The following is a 21,035-nucleotide window of genomic DNA, read 5'->3' on the forward strand; positions in this document are numbered from 1 at the left end:
GCAAGTCTTGAAGAGCTGTCACTTTAACACTGAGTGCCACCACCACCCTCGGAGATGGAACTGCATTTGCTTAGGAAAACCACCTGACAGGCTGCAGAGGCTCAGCCCCAAGTGGGTCTGCAACCGACCACAATGCCAGGGGAGCACTGGCCGGAACCTCTCAACAGCAACACTGAATGTCTGTGAACACCTTCACAGTCCTAAGAGGAAAGTGATTTCCAATTTAAAATTCCATACTGGATAAACGATCAGTCATGTATGTGGAAGGAATTAAGACCCTGATCTCAAAAAAATTCTCTCACATGCTTCCTTTTCCAGAAACTATTGGAGGATATGTGCTACCAAATCAAAAGAACAAACCAAGAAAGAAGACTCAGAAAACAAGGGATCCGATCCCAGGGAGACAGGAAGGGAATCTCTCCACTTGAAGAGAACTCTTAGAAGGAGAAGAGTGCAGGTGAGTCTAGAGAACAAGCAAAGCAGAAAGGAATGGCAAAGCTGGAAGAGACAGCTCCAAGAAAATAGCAGACTGAAGCAACCTGGTGTGTCTGAATGCCCAGATGGATGGAATCAATGGCCAACACCATTTCACCAATGTAGACTCTTGCCATATCTTCTGGAAGCTTGTCTTTATAATTTAGTCACAATATTTGGGGATAATTAGTCATAGCTATATAGAAAAGTAAGCTAATGAAAAAACAAGGCAATCATTAACTTCAGAGGAAACAAAAATTCGCATAAGAAGTATAAGTATCGTATACTACCAGGCTCATATGTAACATTTACATGGTCATTATATTATAAACACCAAACACTGATTTAGCCAAAAATTATTTTACTAATTCGGACGAGGTAGGCCAGGGAAGTTTGGGAGCGTGTGGGAGAGACAGAGAGATGAACTATGTAAAAGAGTTAAATCTTCAGTTTAATAGATGTGATCTAACTCATCCTCCTCCGCAAAAAAGGGAAGAGTGATATAAAACCGTTATTTAGAAATACGAAGGCAAGTACTAGAAGAAACAGCTGAAAAAGCTAACAAGAGTTACCTATGGCAAGTAGAATCAGGGCGGGGAAGGGCTGGAGACTTGTGTTTTGTTACAAGCCTTACAAAACTATTAACTTTTTAAAACTATTGCCATGAAATTACTAGGAAAAAAATAAAACCAGTAAAACAGACAGATAACCCCTCAGGACTGAATTGTTGTCTTAAATAGCAGAGGGAGATGGATACAAAGGTGACGCCTCGGTGAGGCACGAAGGCCATTACTGTCGCAGCAAAGAGGGTAGGCACCGCAGAAGGGACCAGGAGAGCAGCAAGGCCTGCCTCACACTTCTACCCACCCTGATCTTCTGCTCTGACACCTCACCCTGCCTGACCCTCTGCAAGAGGCAGTTACACACTCATGCAGTTCAATCCTTTACATGCTGCTGTGAAGTGAGCCCCAAATCCTCTGCCCACCTTCCTTCTGTGAGTATTTGTGGGGTGAATGAAGTCACGGGGCCCATGGGTTCAGTGTGGAACAGAGAGAAGGTGAAGCTGAGAAAGCAGAGACACAGAGGGATGGGGACCCCATGCGGGCTCTGGGGGGCAGGTAGGCATCTTGGGGACCAGATATGGCAGGGAGAGGGTGAGCCAATGTTAGGTAAATCTCCATGACAAGGTGGCTTCAGCTGACAGGAGTTATAGCACCACAATAGTCCCAATAAAGCTGTCTTTCCTGGGTGCCAGGCACTGGGGTTTAAAGGCAGTAACCTGGGTAAGTCATTCTGTGCTGTGAGAACTCGCTCGCTGTGTGACTTCTCAGGATAGCCTGGAAGCTGGGGTCTGTGACCCTGGGAACTCAGGAAGGACTATTTTGACACATTAAATGTGCTTTTCATAAAATATATAAGAAAGTGATTACCTGTGCACATAATGAAGTTGATGGATGGAATCAATGGCCAACACCATTTCACCAATGTAGAATCTTGCCATATCTTCTGGAAGCTTGTCTTCAAATTTACTGAGCAGGGTCAGTAGATCACCACCCACATAGTAATCCATGACTAAGTACTACAAATTGGGAAGAGAAGGGGAGAAAATACAGTATTTAGTTACCACTAAACCTGACAAGTAAAGGCGAAACATTCCATTGCAGAAGTCCTGTGACTCTTCAGGTCTGGATCAATGGCTTCCTACTTGCTCCTCTAATCTAAGATTTCCCCTCTCAGAACACATACCCTAATGTATCAAAATACTGCCATAATTTTAAGTTATGCATTTGGCAGAGAACAGACTTCAATAAATAATACATTTAATCAATGGAAAAAATGATTGAAGGGTTTGATGTTGGAGAAGGCAATTCTAAAAGCTAGTGACCCAAAGTAAAAGCATAAATAATAATCCATCAAGTTCTATAGGGTTTAAAAATAATTCTCCAGGGATGATGTCAGCATCATGGCAGAGTTGACTTCTTCCCTTTGTTTTTCCCGTCTAAGTTACAACCAAACAGACATTCATTAACCAGCAGAGGATTCCCTGCACAGCACAACAGGACGTCTGGGAGAGTCACACAGCCATGCATCCGAAGATGGGTGGACTGGATCCCCAAGAGACAGTGGAACTAGATGAGCACAGTCCTACCTCTGCCCCTCTCTGGTGGCAGCGATCTAAGTCACAGGACTTTATACAGTGGCTAGTGAGACTGTTAGAGGAGGTGGGGCCCACCCAAACATTTTTGCAGTTGTAGCCTGACCCACAGGAGTGCCCACTGTGCTGCAGCAGGCCCACCCATGGGAACACTCCCCACCAAGTAGCACAGCTCAGCCCCCACGAAGGAGCCCCCACCAAGCACAGCAGCTCAGCCAAGCAGCCCATGAGCACAGAGCTGGCCCATGCACACAAGAAAGCGTGCCCCCTCCCCTCCTGCCTAGTGCACCAGCTTGGCTGGTCCCTTGCTGAGCATAGTGGTCCACCACCAGAGCGACTTGCTGACAGGGCACAGAGGCCCAGCCTGCATGTGTGTGTGTGACTGGCCAATTGGCTGTGGCCAGCATGCAATTGCAGAGAAACCCTACCAGCACAACTTTCAGCAGATGGGGCGGGATCAGAAAACAGCTCCTGCCACGAGCCCCATGGTGGCAGGAGGAATCGTGTGATCTGACCCTACCACAAATGCACCAGCAAAGGATCCCTTCATCAAACACCATGAAGAACTACATTAACACTTCAGAGCAGAAAGAAAACGACATATCTCCAGAAACCAATCCTGAACTCACATCAATGTACAATTTAAATGTCAGAGAATTCAAAATAGTTATCATAAAGAAACTCAATGAGTAGGAAGAAAACTCAGAAAGACAGTTCAACGAGCTCAGGAATAAAATTAATGAGCAGAAGGAATACTTCACCAAAGAGACCAAAACTCTAAAAAAAGAAAAAAAGCCAAACAAATTCTGGATATGAAGAACACAATTAATGAGATAAAAAATAACCTAAAATCAATGAAAAACAGAGCTGATGTTATGGAGGACAGAATTAGGGATTTAGAGGATAGAAAGAAATGCTTCAGGTGGAGGAGAGAGAACTGATTTTAAGAAAAAGAAGAGGGGGCTGGCCCCATGGCCGAATGGTTAAGTTCACACGCTCTTCTTTGGTGGCTCACGGTTTCACCGGTTCGAATCCTGGGTGCGGGAATGGCACCGCTCATCAGGCCATGCTGAGGCGGCATCCCACGTATCACTAGAAGGACCCACAACTAAAATATATACAACTATGTACTGGGGGTCTTTGGGAGAAAAAGGAAAAATAAAATCTTAAAAAAAAAAAAAGAAGAAGAAATTCTTCAAGAAATATCCAACTCAATTAGGAAAAGCAACGTAAGGATTATGGATATTTCAGAGGGAGAAGAGTGGGAAAATGGAGCAGAGAGTTTGTTCAAAGAAATAATTGCTGAGAACTTCCCAAACCTGGGAAAGCAACTAGACTTACAAGTACATGAAGCCAATAGAACTCCTAAGTACATCAATGCAAAAAGACCTTCTCCAAGGCATATAATAGTAAAACCAGCAAAAGTCAATAACAGAAAAAATATTAAGGGCAGCGAGGCAGAAGAAAATAAGCTACAAAGGAACCCCTATCAGGCTTTCAGCGGATTTCTCAGCAGAAACTTTACAGGCTAGGAGAGAGTGGAATGATATAGTCAAAATACTGAAAGACAAAATTTTCAGCCAAGAATACTCTATCCAGTGAAACTATCCCTCGGATACAATGGAGAAATGAAAGTCTTCCCAGATAAATAAAGCTGAGGGAGTTCATCACCACTAGGCCAGCCTTACAAGAAACATTGACAGGGGCCCCCCCATCTGAAACTAAAAAGCAAAGGTTTACAAAATCTTGAGCAAGGAGATAAATAGACACACAGAATCAGAAAATTGCAGCTCTGTATCAGAATAGGTCAGTAAACAATTATAACATAAAAGACAAAGGGTAGGAAAGCATCAAAAATAACTATAAACACTTCAATTTAGTCATAAATTCACAACACAGAAAACAACAATTTGTCACAGCAAAAACTCAGAAGGGGAAGAGGAAAGAGATGGAGCCTGCTTAGGCTAATAGAGATAAGGGCCTATCAGAAAATGGACTATCTCATCTATGAGATAGTTTATAGAAACCTCATGGCAACTACTAAAAAAAAAAAAAAAAATCAGAGCAGGGCCACAAATTATAAATAAAGAGGAAACTGAGAAAACTATCACAGAAAATCACCAAACTGAAATGGCAATCAGAAATAAAGGGAAAAGAAACAATGGAAATATAGAACTGGCAAATAAGAGATAAAATGGCAGTACTAAGCCCTCATATATCAATAATCACTGTAAAGGTAAATGGATTGAATTCTCCAATCAAAAGATACAGAGTGGCTAGATGGATTAGAAAACAAGGCCCAACAATATGCTGCCACCAGGAAACATATCTCAGCTCTAAAGACAAACAGGCTCAGAGTGAAGATATGGAAGATGCTACTCCAAGCAAATGGCAAGCAAAAGACAGCAGGTGTTGCCCTACTTATCTCAAAGCAGACTTTAAGATAAAAAAGACAACAAGAGACAAAGAGGGGCAGTATATCATGATAAAAGGGACATTCCACCAAGAGGACATAACACTTATGAATATATGTGCACCCAACACAGGAGCACCAAAGTACAGAAAGCAACTATTAACATACCTAAATGGAGAAAGCGACTGCAACACAATAAACGTAGGGGAGCTCAACACCCCACTTTCATCAACAGATAGATCATCCAGATGGAAAGACGACAAGGAAAGAGTGGCTTTAAATTAAACACTAGACCAGATGGACTTAGATACATATAGAACATTTCATCCCAAAAAAGCAGAATACATACTGTTTTCAAGTGCACATGGAACATTCTCAAAGATAGACCATATGCTGGGAAACAAGGCAAGTCTCAATAAATTTAAGAAGACTGAAGTCATATCAAGCATCTTTTCTGATCACAATGCTATGAAACTAGAAATCAACTACAAGAAGCAGGCTAGGAAGGACATAAATATGTGGAGACCAAAGAACATGTTACTGAATCACTATTGGATCAACGAAGAAATCAAAGGGGAAATAAAAAAATACCTGGAGACAAACGAAAATGAAAACAACATACCAACTCTTATGTGATGCAGCAAAAGCAGTTCTAAGAGGGAAACTTACAGCAATACAGGCCCAGCTCAACAAAGAAGAAAAATCTCAAAAAAGCATCTTAAACTACATCTAATAAACCAGAAAAAGAACAATCAAAACCAAAAGTCAGCAGGAGGAGGAAAACAATAAAAATCAGAGCAGAAATAAGTGAAATAGAGGCTAAAAAAAAGGATCAATGAAACTAAGAGCTGGTTCTTTGAGAAGATAAACAAAACTGACAAACCCCTAGCCAGATTCACTAAGAAAAAAAGAGAAAAGGCTCAAATAAATAAAATTAGAAATGAAAGAGGAGAAATTACAATGGACACCACATAAATACTAAGGATTATAAGAGAATACTATGAAAAACTATATGCCAACAAATTGAACAACCTAGAAGAAATGGATAAATTCTTAGAGTCATACAACCTCCCAAAATGAAATCAAGAAGAAATAGAGAATCTGAATAGATCAATTACAAGAAAGAGATTGAAACAGTATTCAAAAACATCCCAAAAAACAAAAGTCCAGGACCAGATGGCTTCTCTGGAGAATTCTATCAAACATTCAAAGAAGATTTAATAACTATCCTTCTCAAACTATTCCAAGAAATTGCAGACGATGGAACACTTCCTAACTCATTCTACGAGGCCAACATCACTCTGATACCAAAACCAGACAAGGACAACACAAAGAAGGAAAATTACAGGTCAATGTCACTGATGAACAGACATGTCACTCTGATAACAAAACCAGACAAGGACAACACAAAGAAGGAAAATTACAGGTCAATGTCACTGATGAGCAAAAATCCTCAACAAAATATTGGCAAACAAATACAGCAGTACATTAAAAGGATCATACACAATGATCAAGTGCGATTTATACCAGGGACGCAGGGAGGGTTCAACATCCACAAATCAATCAATGTGATACACATTAACAAAATGAAGAATAAAAATCACATGATCATCTCAACAGATGCAGAGAAAGCATTTGACAAGATTTAACATCCATTTATGATAAAAACTCTCAATAAAATGGGTACAGAAGGAAAATACCTCAATATAATAAAGGCCATATATGACAAACCCACAGCCAGTATCACACTCAACGGGGAAAAACTGAAAGTCATCCCTGTAAGAACAGGAACAAGACAGGGGTGCCTACTCTCGCCACTCTTATTCAACATAATTTGAGGTTTTGCCCAGAGGAATTAGACAAGAAAAAGAAATTAAAGGTATCCAAATTGGAAAGGAAGACGTAAAACTCCTGCTGTGTGCAGACAACATGATTCTATACACAGAAAACCCTAAAGAATCCACCAGAAGGCTATTAGAAATAATCAACAACTATGGCAAAATTGTAAGGTACAAAATCAACTTACAAAAATCAGTTGCATTTCTATACACTAATAGTGAACTAACAGAAAGAGCAGTCAAGAATACAATCCCATTTACAATTGTAACAAAAAGAATAAAATATCTAGGAATAAATTTAACCAAGGAGGTGAAAGACCTATACAGTGAAAACTATGACATTATTGAAAGAAACAGAAGACATAAAGAAATGGAAAGATAATTCCATGCACACGGATCAGAAGAATAAACATAGTTAAAATGTCCATAATACCTAAGGCAATTTACAGATTCACTGCAATCCCAATCAGAATCCCAATGACATTTTTCACAGAACTAGAACAAAGAATCCTAAAATTTATATGGAACAACAAAAGACGCTGAACAGCTAAAGCAATCCTGAGAAAAAAGAACAAAGCTGGAGGCATCACAATCTCTGACTTCAAAATATACTACAAAGCTATAGTAATCAAAATGGCATGGTACTGGCACAAAAACAGACACACAGATCAATGGAACAGAACTGAAAGCCCAGAAATAAACCCAGACATCTACGGACAGCTAATCTTTTTTTTTTTTTTGAGGAAGATTAGCCTTGAGCTAACATCTGCCGCCAATCCTGCTCTTTTTGCTGAGGAAGACTAGCCCTGAGCTAACATCCGTGTCCATCTTCCCCTACTTTATATGTGGGACGCCTACCACAGCATGCCCTGACAAACGGTGCCATGTCCGCAACCGGGATCTGAACCAGTGAACCTCAGGCCACCGAAGCAGAACGTGCAAACTTAACCGCTACACCACCGGGCTGGACCCAACAGACAGCTAATCTTAAACAAAGGAGCCAAGAACATACAATGGAGAAAGGAAAGTCTCTTCAATAAATGATGTTGGGAAAACTGGGCAGCCACATGCAAAAGAATGAAAGCAGACCATTATCTTAAACCATATACAAAAATTAACTCAAAATGGATTAAAGACTTCAATTTAAGACCTGAAACCATAAAAGTCTTATAAGAAAATATAGGCAGTACACTCTTTGACATCAGTCTTAGCAGCATCTTTTCAAATACCATGTCTACTCAGGCAAGGGAAAAAAAAGAAAAAATAAATGGGACTACATCAGACTAAAAAGCTTCTGCAAGGCAAAGGAAACCATGAACAAAGTGAAAAAACCCACCAACAGGGAGAAAATACGTGCAAATCATATATCCAACAAGGGGTTAAATTTCCAAAATATATAAAGAATTCATACAACTCAACAATAAAAAGACAAACAATCTGATCAAAAAATGGGCAGAGGATATGAAGAGGCATTTTTCCAAAGAAGATATATAGATGGCCAATAGGCAAATGAAAAGATGTTCAATGTCACTAATTATTAGGGAAATGCAAATCAAAACTACAATGAGGTGTCACCTCACACCCATCAGAATGGCTATACTTAACAAGATGAGAAATAATAAGTGTTGGAGAGGATATGGAGAAAAGGGAACCCTCATTGACTGTTGGTGGGAATGCAAACTGGTGCAGCCACGATGGAAAACAGTTTGGAGATTTTCCAAAAAATTGAAAATAGAAATACCATAGGACCCAGCTATCCTACTTTTGGCTATTTATCCAAAGAACATGAAATCAACAATACAAAGAGATCTATGCACCCCTAGGTTCACTGCAGCATTATTCACAATAGCCAAGATGTGGAAGCAACCCAAGCATCCATCAACTGAAGAATGGATAAAGAAGATGGGGCACACATATACAATAGACTACTACTCAGCCATAAAAAAAAAGACAAACGCGTCCCATTTGCAACATCATTGATGGACCTTGAGGGTATGACGTTAAGTGAAATAAGCCAGATAGAGAAAGACAAACACTGTATGACTTCACTCATATGTGGAAGATAAACACATGGGTAAAGAGAACAGATTAGAGGTTATTAGAGGGAAAGGGGAGGGAGGCGTTGGGAGAAAGGGGTAAAGGGGCACCTATGTAATGGTGACAGATAAAAACTAGACTATTGCTGGTGAGTACGATGCCGTCTATACAGAAACTGATATATAATAATGTACACCTGAAATTACACAATGTTATAAATGAACATGACCTCAATAAAATAAAAAAATAAGTAAAAAATAATAATTCTCTAGGCCCTCATGTCACACGAGGAAGACACTGGACCAGAGAAGGGAGGTAAATTATATAAAATCACATGAAACTAGCAGCTCTTAATAGAAAGACAATATCCTGAAAAAAACAAAAGATAAATACTTATGGGTTCACCCCCAAGGAAGAATCAGAAAATCTATTGCTGAAGTAGAAATGAGAGCAATCAGAGGAAACATGCCCGAGGTGCCGGGTGTTCTACTAATGGAACTGAGCCAGTCCCTTCCCTTAGAGCTCATTGCCACTGGCCGGCGTGTGCCACTGGAGGCTGCACAGCCTCTCTGTGCAGCACTCCGAAGACTGTGACAGAGGAAGCCCAGGGGCTGTGCAGACTCCGATGGGGGCATCTCACTGGTCAGAGACCATCATAGCGAGAATCAGGGTGCAATCAACACCCCCACTCCATGGGCCACCAAGCCTCAGAGGTTGCTGGAGAAGCTGGTGGTCCCTGCCTTGTAAGAATCACCTTCCTTCATGCCAGTTTCCTCTTAAGAGATGGATGCTCTGGTCTAAGCAGTTAACTTTTAACTAACCAACACAGAGAGGAAATACCACTGTCTTGTTTACTTGGCCAGAGAAACAATCATTTAATATTTATTGAGAATCTAATAATAACAGCTACCATTCAGTGAACAACTATTACATCCTGTGCCTTCAGTCTCTATGATTTTCGGTGATTTCTGCCCGTTATCTCTGTTAAAGCTCACAACAGCCCTCGTCACAGGTAGTATCAGAATCCCATTTACAGGCGAGGAAACAAGAGGCTTGATGACAGGCCCAAAGTCACCCAGTTAGCAAGTGACAGAGAGAGGATTTGAACTGAAGCAATCGGATTCCAGGATCATAACCTTAAAAATGACACTTAGTGTCTTCTAAGAAAGTTAACTGGTCACCATGTGGCTGAGTTTGTCTGAGAAAGGGAGAGGTCCCTGTTCTCATATAGAATTTTTTACCAACAACCCTCTCATCCTGCCTCAGAACTCAGCTTTCAAGTCCCACCTCGATTGACCCTTCCTCTGAGAAGCCTTTCCCAGTCTTCCCGCCTTGGTCTCTTGGCACTGTTGCCTGTCCCTTCCAACAAGCAATGAAGTGTTTTTTTGTTAAAGGTTGGCACCTGAGCTACTATCTGTTGCCAACCTTGTCTTTTTTTTTCCTTCTTCTTCTTCTCCCCAAAGCCCCCCAGTACACAGTTGTATATTCTAGTTGTAGGTCGTTCTGGCTGTGCTATGTGGGATGCTGCTTCACCAAGGCCTGATGAGTGGTGCCATGTCCACAGCCAGGATCTGAACTGATGAAACCCTGGGAAGCCAAAGCACAGAGCGCAAACTTAACCACTTGGCCAGGGAGCCGGCCCCAACAGTAAATTTTAAGGGCAAGAGTCCCGTGTTAATCGTTTTCTCTCTCTTCCACACCGGGCACAACTCCTGTTACACCGAAGACTCTCAATGGACATTCACTGAGTTAGTTTTCTCTCTCATTCCTTCACTTGCTCTCTCAATAACAAACTTGTCCACACCCCTCTAGGTGACAGGTCCCTCTACTATGGAGCAGACATCTGTGAAGGGAGGGAGACCATAAGCAGCATGGAGATGAACACAATTTTAGAGAGCCGTAAGTGCCAGAAAGAAAACTAAACTGTATGGGGTGGTAGAGCATGACTGGGGACTACCATGCATGGACTATGAGGCAGATGGCCAAGGCCTGAACAACAGACAGAAGCCAGCCATGGCATGGGCCAAGGCTTGTGTTTTGAACAAAGGGATGTGTGAAAAGAGGCTAAGAGGAGAATGAGTGTGGCATGGTGGAGAAATGGAAAACAGTGACTATGGCCAAACATGAAGAGTAGGGAGGGGACTAGGCTGGATCCCACAGGCCATGGTTAGAAGCTGCTGGAGGCTCCTGAGCTGGGAAGCTCCAATCCCATTCACATTTAAAAGCTTTCTCTGACTGCCCTGTCAAGAATGGACCAGAGGATGGACAGGGGGCTGGGAAGCCACGATGTGGTCCAAGCCAGAGGGGAGGGTGACAGGCCCTGGGGACGAGGTCGAGGGAATGAGGACAGTGGGTGGATACTGTAGAAATCTGGAGGAAGAGACCACAGCACCTGCTGGTAGACGCACGTGGGGTGAGGGGAGATTAGATGCATGAATACCCAAGACTCCGGCCCCTAAAGAAAGCAGTAGGAATGAGTCAAGCACCATATCTAGCTGAGCCTCAATGGCTTCCACGGCTACCTAGAAATCTAAAAACAAAAAACATATTACAGCAGTGCTAAATATGATGCGCTTCTGGAAAACAAGTTTATAGGACAAGTAAAACGCAAAGGCTTCTAAAGCAGACAAGTAGAAACTTACTTTTGGAGTCGGAACTAGACCAATTATTTTCTGTCCCATAATGCAGGATTCTGAGTTAAGTCAATAAGGCAACACCCCTTTTAGTTACTAGTGAAAGAGCTTTAATTTTTATGACATGCCAAGTTTAGATACCTACAATAGAACTTATAACATGAACTGGCCCCGCAGGGGGGCCAGAGGCATCCTCATTTCCACATTACGAGGAATACCCAACACCAGCCTGCACCCTTGTGCCTCATGAAGTGCTCAAGCTGAGTGCTTTCTACGCCTGCCTCGTTCATCCTCATGACCATGGCATAAGGCGGTAACTGCCACTGTCCCAGAGAGGTAAGGAACTTGCTTAAATGTACCACTCGTGGGTGGCAGAGGTAGTGGCCAGACTTGGTCTGCTGACCCCAAGAGTGGGGCCCACGTTCACATACACAGGAAAGCGGCAGAGCCCTCACCCTCCTTCTCCCCTCAATTTTCATTGTATTTCTAACTGAACTCCAAAAACCCAAGAAGATGGCTTCACAGTATTTCCTAATCAACTGCCTTAACTCAGAATAAACCGGAAATGCTTAATGTTTCAGACAGCAACAGACTGACTTCAGGAAAAATAGCAGAAACAAAAAATGCTGTTTTCCTTCTGTTCAAAACCATATTGCCTAGCCCTCCTTAGAAACTTGGTTTAGTCCTTATCAAAATAGGAAATGAAATGGAGACAGTCCACTCGGAGCAGGGACAATGACGCAGAAGCAAGGGGGTTTATGTGGAGATATCTGGCCCCACAGCATCAGGACTCTGCTGCCTGCCAGAGGAGGGGCACTGGGCACCACCTCCACCAGACAGGCCCAGGCTGGGGTCCTGGCACAGTCCTTGTATCTGTGCAATAACCTTGGGCAAATGATTTCACCTCCCCCTGCCCCAGATACTCTATTTATAAAATGGTGAAAATCATGAATGCCTAACTCACTGGGTCACTGGGAAGACTGACGAGATAACCCATAGGCCTGTGCTCAATAAACACCAGCTGCGCCTGTCTGTCAAAACAAATACATATTTTAAAAATTCTAAATAAAAAGTGTAACAAACCATTTTAACTAATCCTGAACGTTTGAATCTTAGGGATTTCTTTGATGTTTATAAGAGATTATTTTAAGATGAATAAAAGAAATACAACATTACTCCGCTTGTTGTAAGCAAACGGAGTACATTTTTGAGCATGGACTTATAAGTCTGTTGTTAAAGAAAGAGAACACGGGTTAGGTCCCTGCCCTGAGGCTGTGGTGACCCTTGAAGCCCTTTGCAGCCACTGTTGGGGAAATAGTATTGGCAGAGTGCTGGCTGGAGGAGCGACGCTGGGACTGGCTTCTCCTAGGTCTGGACAGGCCGCTGTCCACCCAGAGCTCCATAGTGTGGACTATTTTAGGGTTAGGCAAACCTGGAAAGTCATTCTCGGAATTAAAAGTCTTAACAAAGCAGTTGTGAATCACTCAGTGCCTGAGCCAGAGGCCTGGTTTCCCTTTCTCTTCTGAACTGTCTTGTGTCTGTTTTACTGGGCATCCATGCTCAACTCTGCGCACATGGGTGAATCACAAAGCTATTAGTCAACGCTGAAAGCAAGCCCCAGTACAAGTCAGAAGAATAAAGAGATGGCAAGAATGTGGAAACCAGGAGTCATTCAAAAAACTGTGTCAGAAGGCCTCCTAGAGGCCAGTTCACCCACTGGGGAGTGTGTGACCCAGCACAGTGTGACCTGACCCGGCCATGAAGGAAACAGAGGTGGAAACACGCACTCACTGTACAGGGCTGAAACATTTTAAATCTCCACAGCAGTTTCTTCTTCTTAACATAATTCAAGATAGAAAATGTTTTAAACTCCCCAGTTTACTTAGATGTAATAAGCCCAATGAACAAAAAATCAGGTTATCTAGTGATTAGAGAAAAACAAAGCATATAATTTTACACGCCTATTTTATAAAATTCTACCTGATGATTCCTACATTAAAACAAACCCCTTGGGGGCCGGCCTTGTGGCTGAGTGGTTAAGTTTGTGCGCTCCGCTTCGGTGGCCCAGGGTTTCGCTGGTTTGGATCCTGGGCACGGACACAGCACCACTCAACAGGCCATGCTGAGGTGGCGTCCCACATGCCACAACTAGAAGGACCCAGAACTAAAATATACAACTATGTACTGGGAGGATTTGGGAAGAAAAAGCAATTGGGAAAAAAAAAACAAAACACCCAAACCTCTTAATTTTATCTAGTCAAATATACATTTAAACAACATCAGTTCCATATTGTCTTATTCATTTTTTAGTGACAGCACAAAGGAATCAAAAAACTTCAGTGAAATGCCATTTGACAGTCTTTAAGGTCTTGGCGACCCAAACATACCAGATAATTTTCATCTTGAAAGGCATAGTGCAACGTGGTGATCCACTGACAGTCGCCGTTCACCAGCACGTCACGTTCTTCTCGGAAACAAGCAGTCTGTAAAGAATTAGGGGGAGAGTTGGTCTGTGTCCATCTGGAAAAGCACCTTGCAGAGCAGAGTCCTGAATATAGGGGGTCCCTGCTGTGACAGAGGCTCTGGAGACAGTGTCATCTGCCTTCCAGGCTGCAGGGAGACCGGCCTCTCTTACTCACCTGAAGTATCATCTCTATAAAGGCAGCTCCCACTTGCTCCTCAGTCATCACCTGCACCAACTGAAAGGCTGAGCACTCTATTCTTTCATGCTCCTGTACACACACATGCATGCACACGGGTGCCACGGGCTGCTGAGAACTCACTTTAAGGCGAGCCTTGCACCTACCCCTCCCACACATGCCATTTCTAAGGCCAACACTTGAGATAAAACCCGGCTCACAGGTGGATGTCAGCAACAGCTTCCTAGCTGGGCCCTTTCCACTCAGCATTGCTTGACTTCTCTTTACCATGTCAGCCTCCTCAGGGTAGCCTGCGGCATGGCCATCCACATGTCTGCCCCTCTGTCACAGACCTACAGTTTAGCAGCCACATGGCTGGCAGGAAAGGGCACACACCTGTGTTATTCACAGCATACTGATGCACATGACCATAATAGGATTCTACTATGAAGACCTATGGCATGTACCATATGGGTAAACGGCTACCTTTTAGCTGCTACAGCTTTTTTTTCTAACACACAGGTGACCTCTGTATTTAAAAGTAACCAGGTATAATTATAATAAAACATCCTCTTTACTGAAGACATAGTAAGACTTGAACTCCTTCTTACAGGCACTACTGATGAAGGAGCTACTATGCAAGGCAGTGAAGCACGTGTCTCACCTGTTCTCTCATTTGAGTCTGACAGTGACCTTTAAAAGTTGCTTTTTCCACAAGTTTTTCAATTCTAAACCTTTTTTTTAAGTTTTTCTTTCAAAAAGAAACGACTGAGGTAGTTATGTCCCGATTCTACTAATCAGAAGTAGACAAGAGGACTCAGATGGGCCAACAAACAGCTTACAATGTCCAAATGTGCAGAGACAAGTGGTTCTGGAACCACCATGACCTAGTAAAGGGACGGCTATAAGAAAACCCGAGTGCTGTCCTGGGGCCAGGCCAGGAACCTACAGCATCTGGACACTGTTTCCACAAGATGTTTCATGTTCTCGAGCATCTACCTATAAATGTTCAGAACAAAACCCTTTCCTAATCTGAGGATCGCCTGCATGGTGACCCACATAGAGGAAATATATGCATTATTAGGCAGTGTGTTTTGTTTCAAGAGCAGACAGAAACTTTCAAGCATTTTTTTTTTTTTTAAAGACTGGCACCTAAGCTAACAACCGTTGCCAATCTTCTTTCTTTATTTCTTTTTTTCTGCCTTATCTCCCCAAACCCCCCTGTACATAGTTGTATATCTTAGCTGCAGGTCCTTCTAGTTGTGGGATGTGGGACGCTGCCTCAACGTGGCCTGACAAGCGGTGCCATGTCCGCGCCCAGGATCCGAACCCTGGGCCACCGCAGCAGAGCGCGCAAACTTAAACACTCGGCCACGGAGCCGGCCCCTCAAGCATTTTTTTAACAGCCAAAAAAGATGAACTAAAAGTTGAACCTGGTCTATAAATTATAAACCTAGACTGCTCAGCTACCTTGCTACTGCCACCTCTTGTTGACTTTATGCTTTTAAAGAAGATTTTTAGAAGTCAATATTATTTAATGTTTTAAATAAGCTTATTAAATAAGAATAAAAAGAAATTACTTCAACCAGCATTATATCAATATATATATTTTTATATATATATCACATACATATATATCCCATAATATATTCTATGATAATCATCATAATTAGCAGACATTCTAGACTTTTCTGAGTATGCCAATTAAATAGGATCTGTGTAACCAGATTTAAATTAAATAAGCAACATTTACTCTTTTAAAAAGCACTCATTCACCAAGACATTTGGTGAATACTTATACGATAAGGTGAGAATCACCTCTCCCTAACCATTTTTACAATTTAAACACACATACAGACACACACATTTCATTCTGCAGGTTAACATAACAAGTTACATTAAATATGGCTCTAACTTCTTTCATAAATCAATCACTCCTGTAAAAATATAATCTTGAATGGAATCTGCTACTAGTATTTTTTCCCCAAAATCCTTATTCTCCCCCTAAACTTTCAGGTAACAGCAGCTACTTTTTCTCCCACAGAAGAACTGCTTCAACGGTTTTCCTGTCTTCGCCAAAGTGCCAGTGGTGCCATGGAGAAGGGCTACTGAAGCACACAATGAGGAAAACGATGGCGTGAGGACAGAGAGGAAGAAACCGGCAGAGCAAAGAGGCACAGAAGGTTCAGTCATGGGCCACCAACATTTTGAGCCCAGGTGACTGCAAAAAGGGTGATGACTCAGTTAACCAACATGCATTTATTGAGCAATAAGACCTTCTGCGGGGTGCCATGGCAGGAAAGAAGAAATGTGTATGGATGGGGAAGAACAAGAAGCCATAAATGATTTACACATGATGGACTTGAGATGCCAGAGGGATGCTGAGGTGAAAATGCTCACCAAGTCAGTGAAAATCCAAAGCTCAGGACAGCAAACTGACCTAAATAAATGGTTTGTGTTGTTATCTGCTCAAAGTGGCAGCTATCATCGGCAGATAAGAACTGCTGAACAAAAGAGGAAAGGGCCACCTCAAATTACAAGGAGGATTTACAGCAATAGGAGGAGAGAGGCTAGAAACCAAAGAAGGAATTCCTGGAAGGAGGAGGCGTTCAATTCTAGAGGGGAAAGCTGCAGGCAAGCAAGGGGCCTGTTGAGCAGCTGTAGAGAGAAGCAGCGGCGGTGCTGAGGAGAGAAATGAGCCAGAGTGAACCACTACCACAGACGGCAGCCGGGGCAGAGAACGGGCACTCAGCACATCTTGGCATGGGGGGGAGTCCAATGAGAGGACTGGATAAGTGATAGAGCAGATCAGAGCACACAGCAAAGGGGTTAACTGGCAACATGTCCTTGGAAAGGAAGGATTCTTGGTTTTCTGAGGCAAAATGGAAGAACATAGAAACTGTGAGGCATGGGAGGGGAGTGTGGAGATGACCAGAAGAAAAGCTTAGGCTTACCGAGCAGACCTCGCCTGTCTCAGTCAGGGGCTGAGGGTGGGGCTGGAGAGAATGGAGTTGAGGGCATGAAATAGCCGCCATGGGCACGGACACAGAACTAAGAAAAAGTGGATCAAAGACTGGCATGCAGTAGTCATCTACTTTTATTGATAATCCTCATTCTCTATCTAAGAGAGAACATAAAAACATTTCTGTACTTAAGTAGGATCCAAATTCTGTAATTCCTTTTGCATATGGAGCAGAACTGTGATAAATGCCTAAAACTTCCATGAAGGTCTTAATTTGCCCTTACAGTAAACAAAAATCTGACCGATATACTCGAGGGGGAACTCTCAAGTGGAGCACCTGATAAAGGAGGAAACACCGATGCAGAGAGGAGCAGATGTCTGGGAGGAAGGCGAGATCTTGATGACAAAAAGCAGCTCACTCTTGTCAAGGCAGGAAGGCCCAGATTTGTGAGCACTGTGTTTCTTACCCAGCAGGGCTTAATCGTTACTCCTCTCATACAAAACCCTGATTTATTTAATACTCTGCACTTACCTCTGCTCTTTTAAGCATTTCCCACTTGTTGAGGATTTTCATTGCATAAATTCGTTCAGTGTTCTTCATTTTGACAACAGCAACCTGAAATACAAATGAGAGTTTAACAAAAATCTAGTTAATGGAACAAAAGGCCAGCACATTTTCATATAACTACAGGGAAATCTTAATTGCCTGGAAACCCTCGAAAACATGCTGTTAAGGAAAGTAAAGTTTTCTACATAAATAACAATTTGCCCTTTTAAAAAGGGCAAAACTTGATTTTAGCCACTGCAACTTGAATGATCTCATTTGCTCAGTTCAAAAAACTTCACTGCTGAGTGATGGGTGCACAGGGGTTCACTGTCCTCTACTTTGGGGTATGTCTGGAGATTTTCATAATAAAAACTCTTAAAATCGTCAATGGCTCCCAAGCTTTGCCCCCTGCATTCAAGGGTTCCATCCCCACACTCATTCCTACTCGCCCCCATTGATGCTCATTTCTCCCTCTCACTCCTACTGCCAGCCGCTGCATGTGCCAGTTCTTGCCTCTAAGATCTTTTCTTCACAGCAGTAGTGACTAACTGTGTGGGCTCTGGAGTCTAACCTGGGCAAATTCACTTCTTTGTGCCTCAGTTTCTACAACCAGAAAGGGATAACGGCAGGACTGGCCTAAGACTGCCACAAGGATCAAATGAGTCAATACATTTAACATGCTCAGAATGGAGTTAGGCACATAGCACTCAGCATGTTGGCTGTCAGCCATATTCTTCAAGGTACAACTCAAATGCCCCTCTTCCAGGAAGTCCTCTTGGACTTCCCAGTCCCTGACAAATCTCTAACGAGCTCTTCCTTCCTTATCAACACCAGGTGTGATGTCTGTGCCATCATACAACACATTATACCCATGTAAAGCTATGATTCATTGGCTTAAGTCCCCATGACAAAACCGTAAGCTACGTATTGGCAATGATACTACAGCCACACAGCAGGTATGGAACAAAGAGTTCTGAAATTGAATTATCTACGTCCTTGCTTTCTAAACAACACGATACAGTAACATCCTCAAAGTAATCACAAGAGCTAACATGCATTGAGCACTTTACATGTGCCAGGAACTATGCTAAGCAATTTATGTGCATTCTTTTTTTTTCTTAAGGGAGATTAGCCCTGAGCTAACATCTGTTGCCAATCCTCCTCTTTTTGCTGAGGAAGACTGGCCCTGAGCTAACATCCGTGCTCATCTTCCTCTACTCTATACGTGGGACGCCTACCACAGCATGGTCTGCCAAGCAGTGCCATGTCCGCACCCGGGATCTGAACCGGCGAACACCTGGGCCACCAAGAAGCGGAACGCGCAAACTTAACCGCTGCGCCACCGAGCCGGCCCTATCTTCATTCTTTTAGTTAACCTTCACCATAGTCCCAGAGAGTGCTTACTTGTAATATCCTTATTGTACAGATGTGGAATTTGAGGCTCAGAGGGGTTAAATAACATGGCTAAGAAGTGGCAAATCTCACTCTTAGGCTTAAGCTTTCAAAGACTAAATTATTAATATAATATAGTCATAAGTAATATAATCACAATTAAATATAATCTCCCCTGGGCCTGATGATGGGAGGCCGCAATGAACACACCCTGATGTGATCCCAGAGCCTGCTGAGGGTCAAAGGCGTCTTCCCTACATACAGGGCTTCCAGCCAGGCTCCCCTTGACCACTGTGTGGATCAAAATCACCCTCCGGTCATCTCCCTTCATCATCTCCCTCAGTGCCACCCTGGTGCTCCTCTCAACACAGCACACTTAAGCTGCTGTTTACATAGTATTTACTATAGAAATGGTCTAACTTAGAAGGAATGGTAGAGTTAATAACTTTTAAGAAAAATAAATTCTGAGGATGATAAGCCTCATGAACAATCCAGATCTTGCTGAAAATGAGGCCTATTAAGGCACAGACTATTTCCAGAAAACATGCAAAATAACTCTCATAAAATACACAGAAGGGAAAAGAATGTATTTGTACATGGAAAATACTTGTCAAATTAAGAAAAAGTAGAAAGGAAATGTAGAAGTTTAATGTAAAGAAATCCCCAAACCCTATATATTGAACAAGCTTTCTCCATTGAACAACTCATAAAGCAAACAATTTGTAAAACTCTTATTTGGTTTACTAGAAACTTCTTCCTGAGCAAAAACTCAGTCTTAATTGCTTCAAAGAGAGATGATGATCTTACAAATTATCTCCAAAATTAGATGTTTCAGTGAAGAAATCAAATAATTTTACAAAACAATAAAAAGTGTTTCTGGGACACACTAAGTGTAACACCTGATGCGAGCTCAGATCTGGTCCTGGAGGGACAAGGACAAAACAAAAACATGCAACAAAGAACATCATTGGGCCAACTGACAAAACTAGTGTAAGACAGTAGATCAGACAAAAAGCATTCTATCAATTTTAAATTTAAGAACTGTGGTTATGAAGTTGAAGTATTAGGGTAAAGGGTCTTGCTTGACATAGGCAACTTACTCTCAGCGGTTCAGTAAAAATTACACACTTCACACACACACACAGCAGGGGGGAGAGAGAGGCAGATGGAGAGAGAGACAGAGACAGAGAAAAGAGCACAGCAAATATGATAAAGCAAATGAGATAAAACGTTGACAAAAGGGAATCTGGGTAAAGGGTTAGACTGGTGTTCTTTGAATCATTCTATTCATACAACTATTCTGCTAATTTGAAATTGTTTCTAAACAAAGCTTCCAAAGCTTTGTTTCTTTTTTTTAAGTCATTCTAGGAACAAAAGAGAGACAGCCGGGCAGAGTGGTTGGGCACAAAGACTTTGGGATTCGAGTCTAGCTCCACTAGAGGCCACCTTAGGACCACCAGTACCCCCGCTCCAGACAAGTTTCCCATCTTTCCAGTGGAGCAGAGGTGCAGCCAGCGGCTAGAAGGTTTCAATGTGCTCAAGCTTGTGAAGGCAGGAAAGGCCCATCACGCTGAGCAGGGCAAACAGCACCGTCAATCAGCTGCTAGCTGCTGTCATGTTGAAAGCATACCTCTGTATACTGCACCACATTAGCTGGGGAACTGCTCTCCAGAGGGGTGCCAGGATCAAAGGAACTTCCTGGACTGGTTGTCCCCAAGATACTGAGGGGAAGAAGAAGGTGTTTTCAAAGCCACTGTGCTCAAGAAAAAGGGCAATTCCCCAAATATTCTAAACCTTGTTTAAATAATAATCTAGAAATGTTTCTCCAGACTGTGTGGGGGAGGCAGGTTGCAATTTTGAGGTAGCAGATTCATATGCTTACTATGCATGATGCACAATTATGTTGTCCATCAAGTTCTCCACTCTACAAATTCTTTCCAGGGTG

The 21,035-nt window shown here is 42.5% G+C and overlaps 1 protein-coding gene across 4 annotated transcripts in view; it reads right to left on the reverse strand.

Moving 5' to 3' along the window:
* The window catches only part of CDC42BPB (CDC42 binding protein kinase beta), a 133,527-nt gene that overhangs the window by 62,054 nt on the left and 50,438 nt on the right, over positions 1-21,035 (reverse strand). For all 4 annotated transcript variants that reach the window (XR_011532839.1, XR_011532838.1, XM_070593335.1 and 1 more), the window contains exons 3-5: positions 17,684-17,767; positions 13,938-14,033; positions 1,905-2,053 (exon numbers count right to left, since the gene is read on the reverse strand). Coding sequence is in view for 2 of the 4 variants with exons in the window: in XM_070593335.1 (XP_070449436.1) it covers positions 1,905-2,053; positions 13,938-14,033; positions 17,684-17,767 (329 nt within the window). In the remaining 2 variants the exon portion in view is untranslated. The remainder of the gene's footprint in view (positions 1-1,904; positions 2,054-13,937; positions 14,034-17,683; positions 17,768-21,035) is intronic.

This window comes from Equus przewalskii, chromosome 25 (genome assembly GCF_037783145.1).
Source record: "Equus przewalskii isolate Varuska chromosome 25, EquPr2, whole genome shotgun sequence".
Taxonomy (NCBI): Eukaryota; Metazoa; Chordata; class Mammalia; order Perissodactyla; family Equidae; genus Equus; species Equus przewalskii.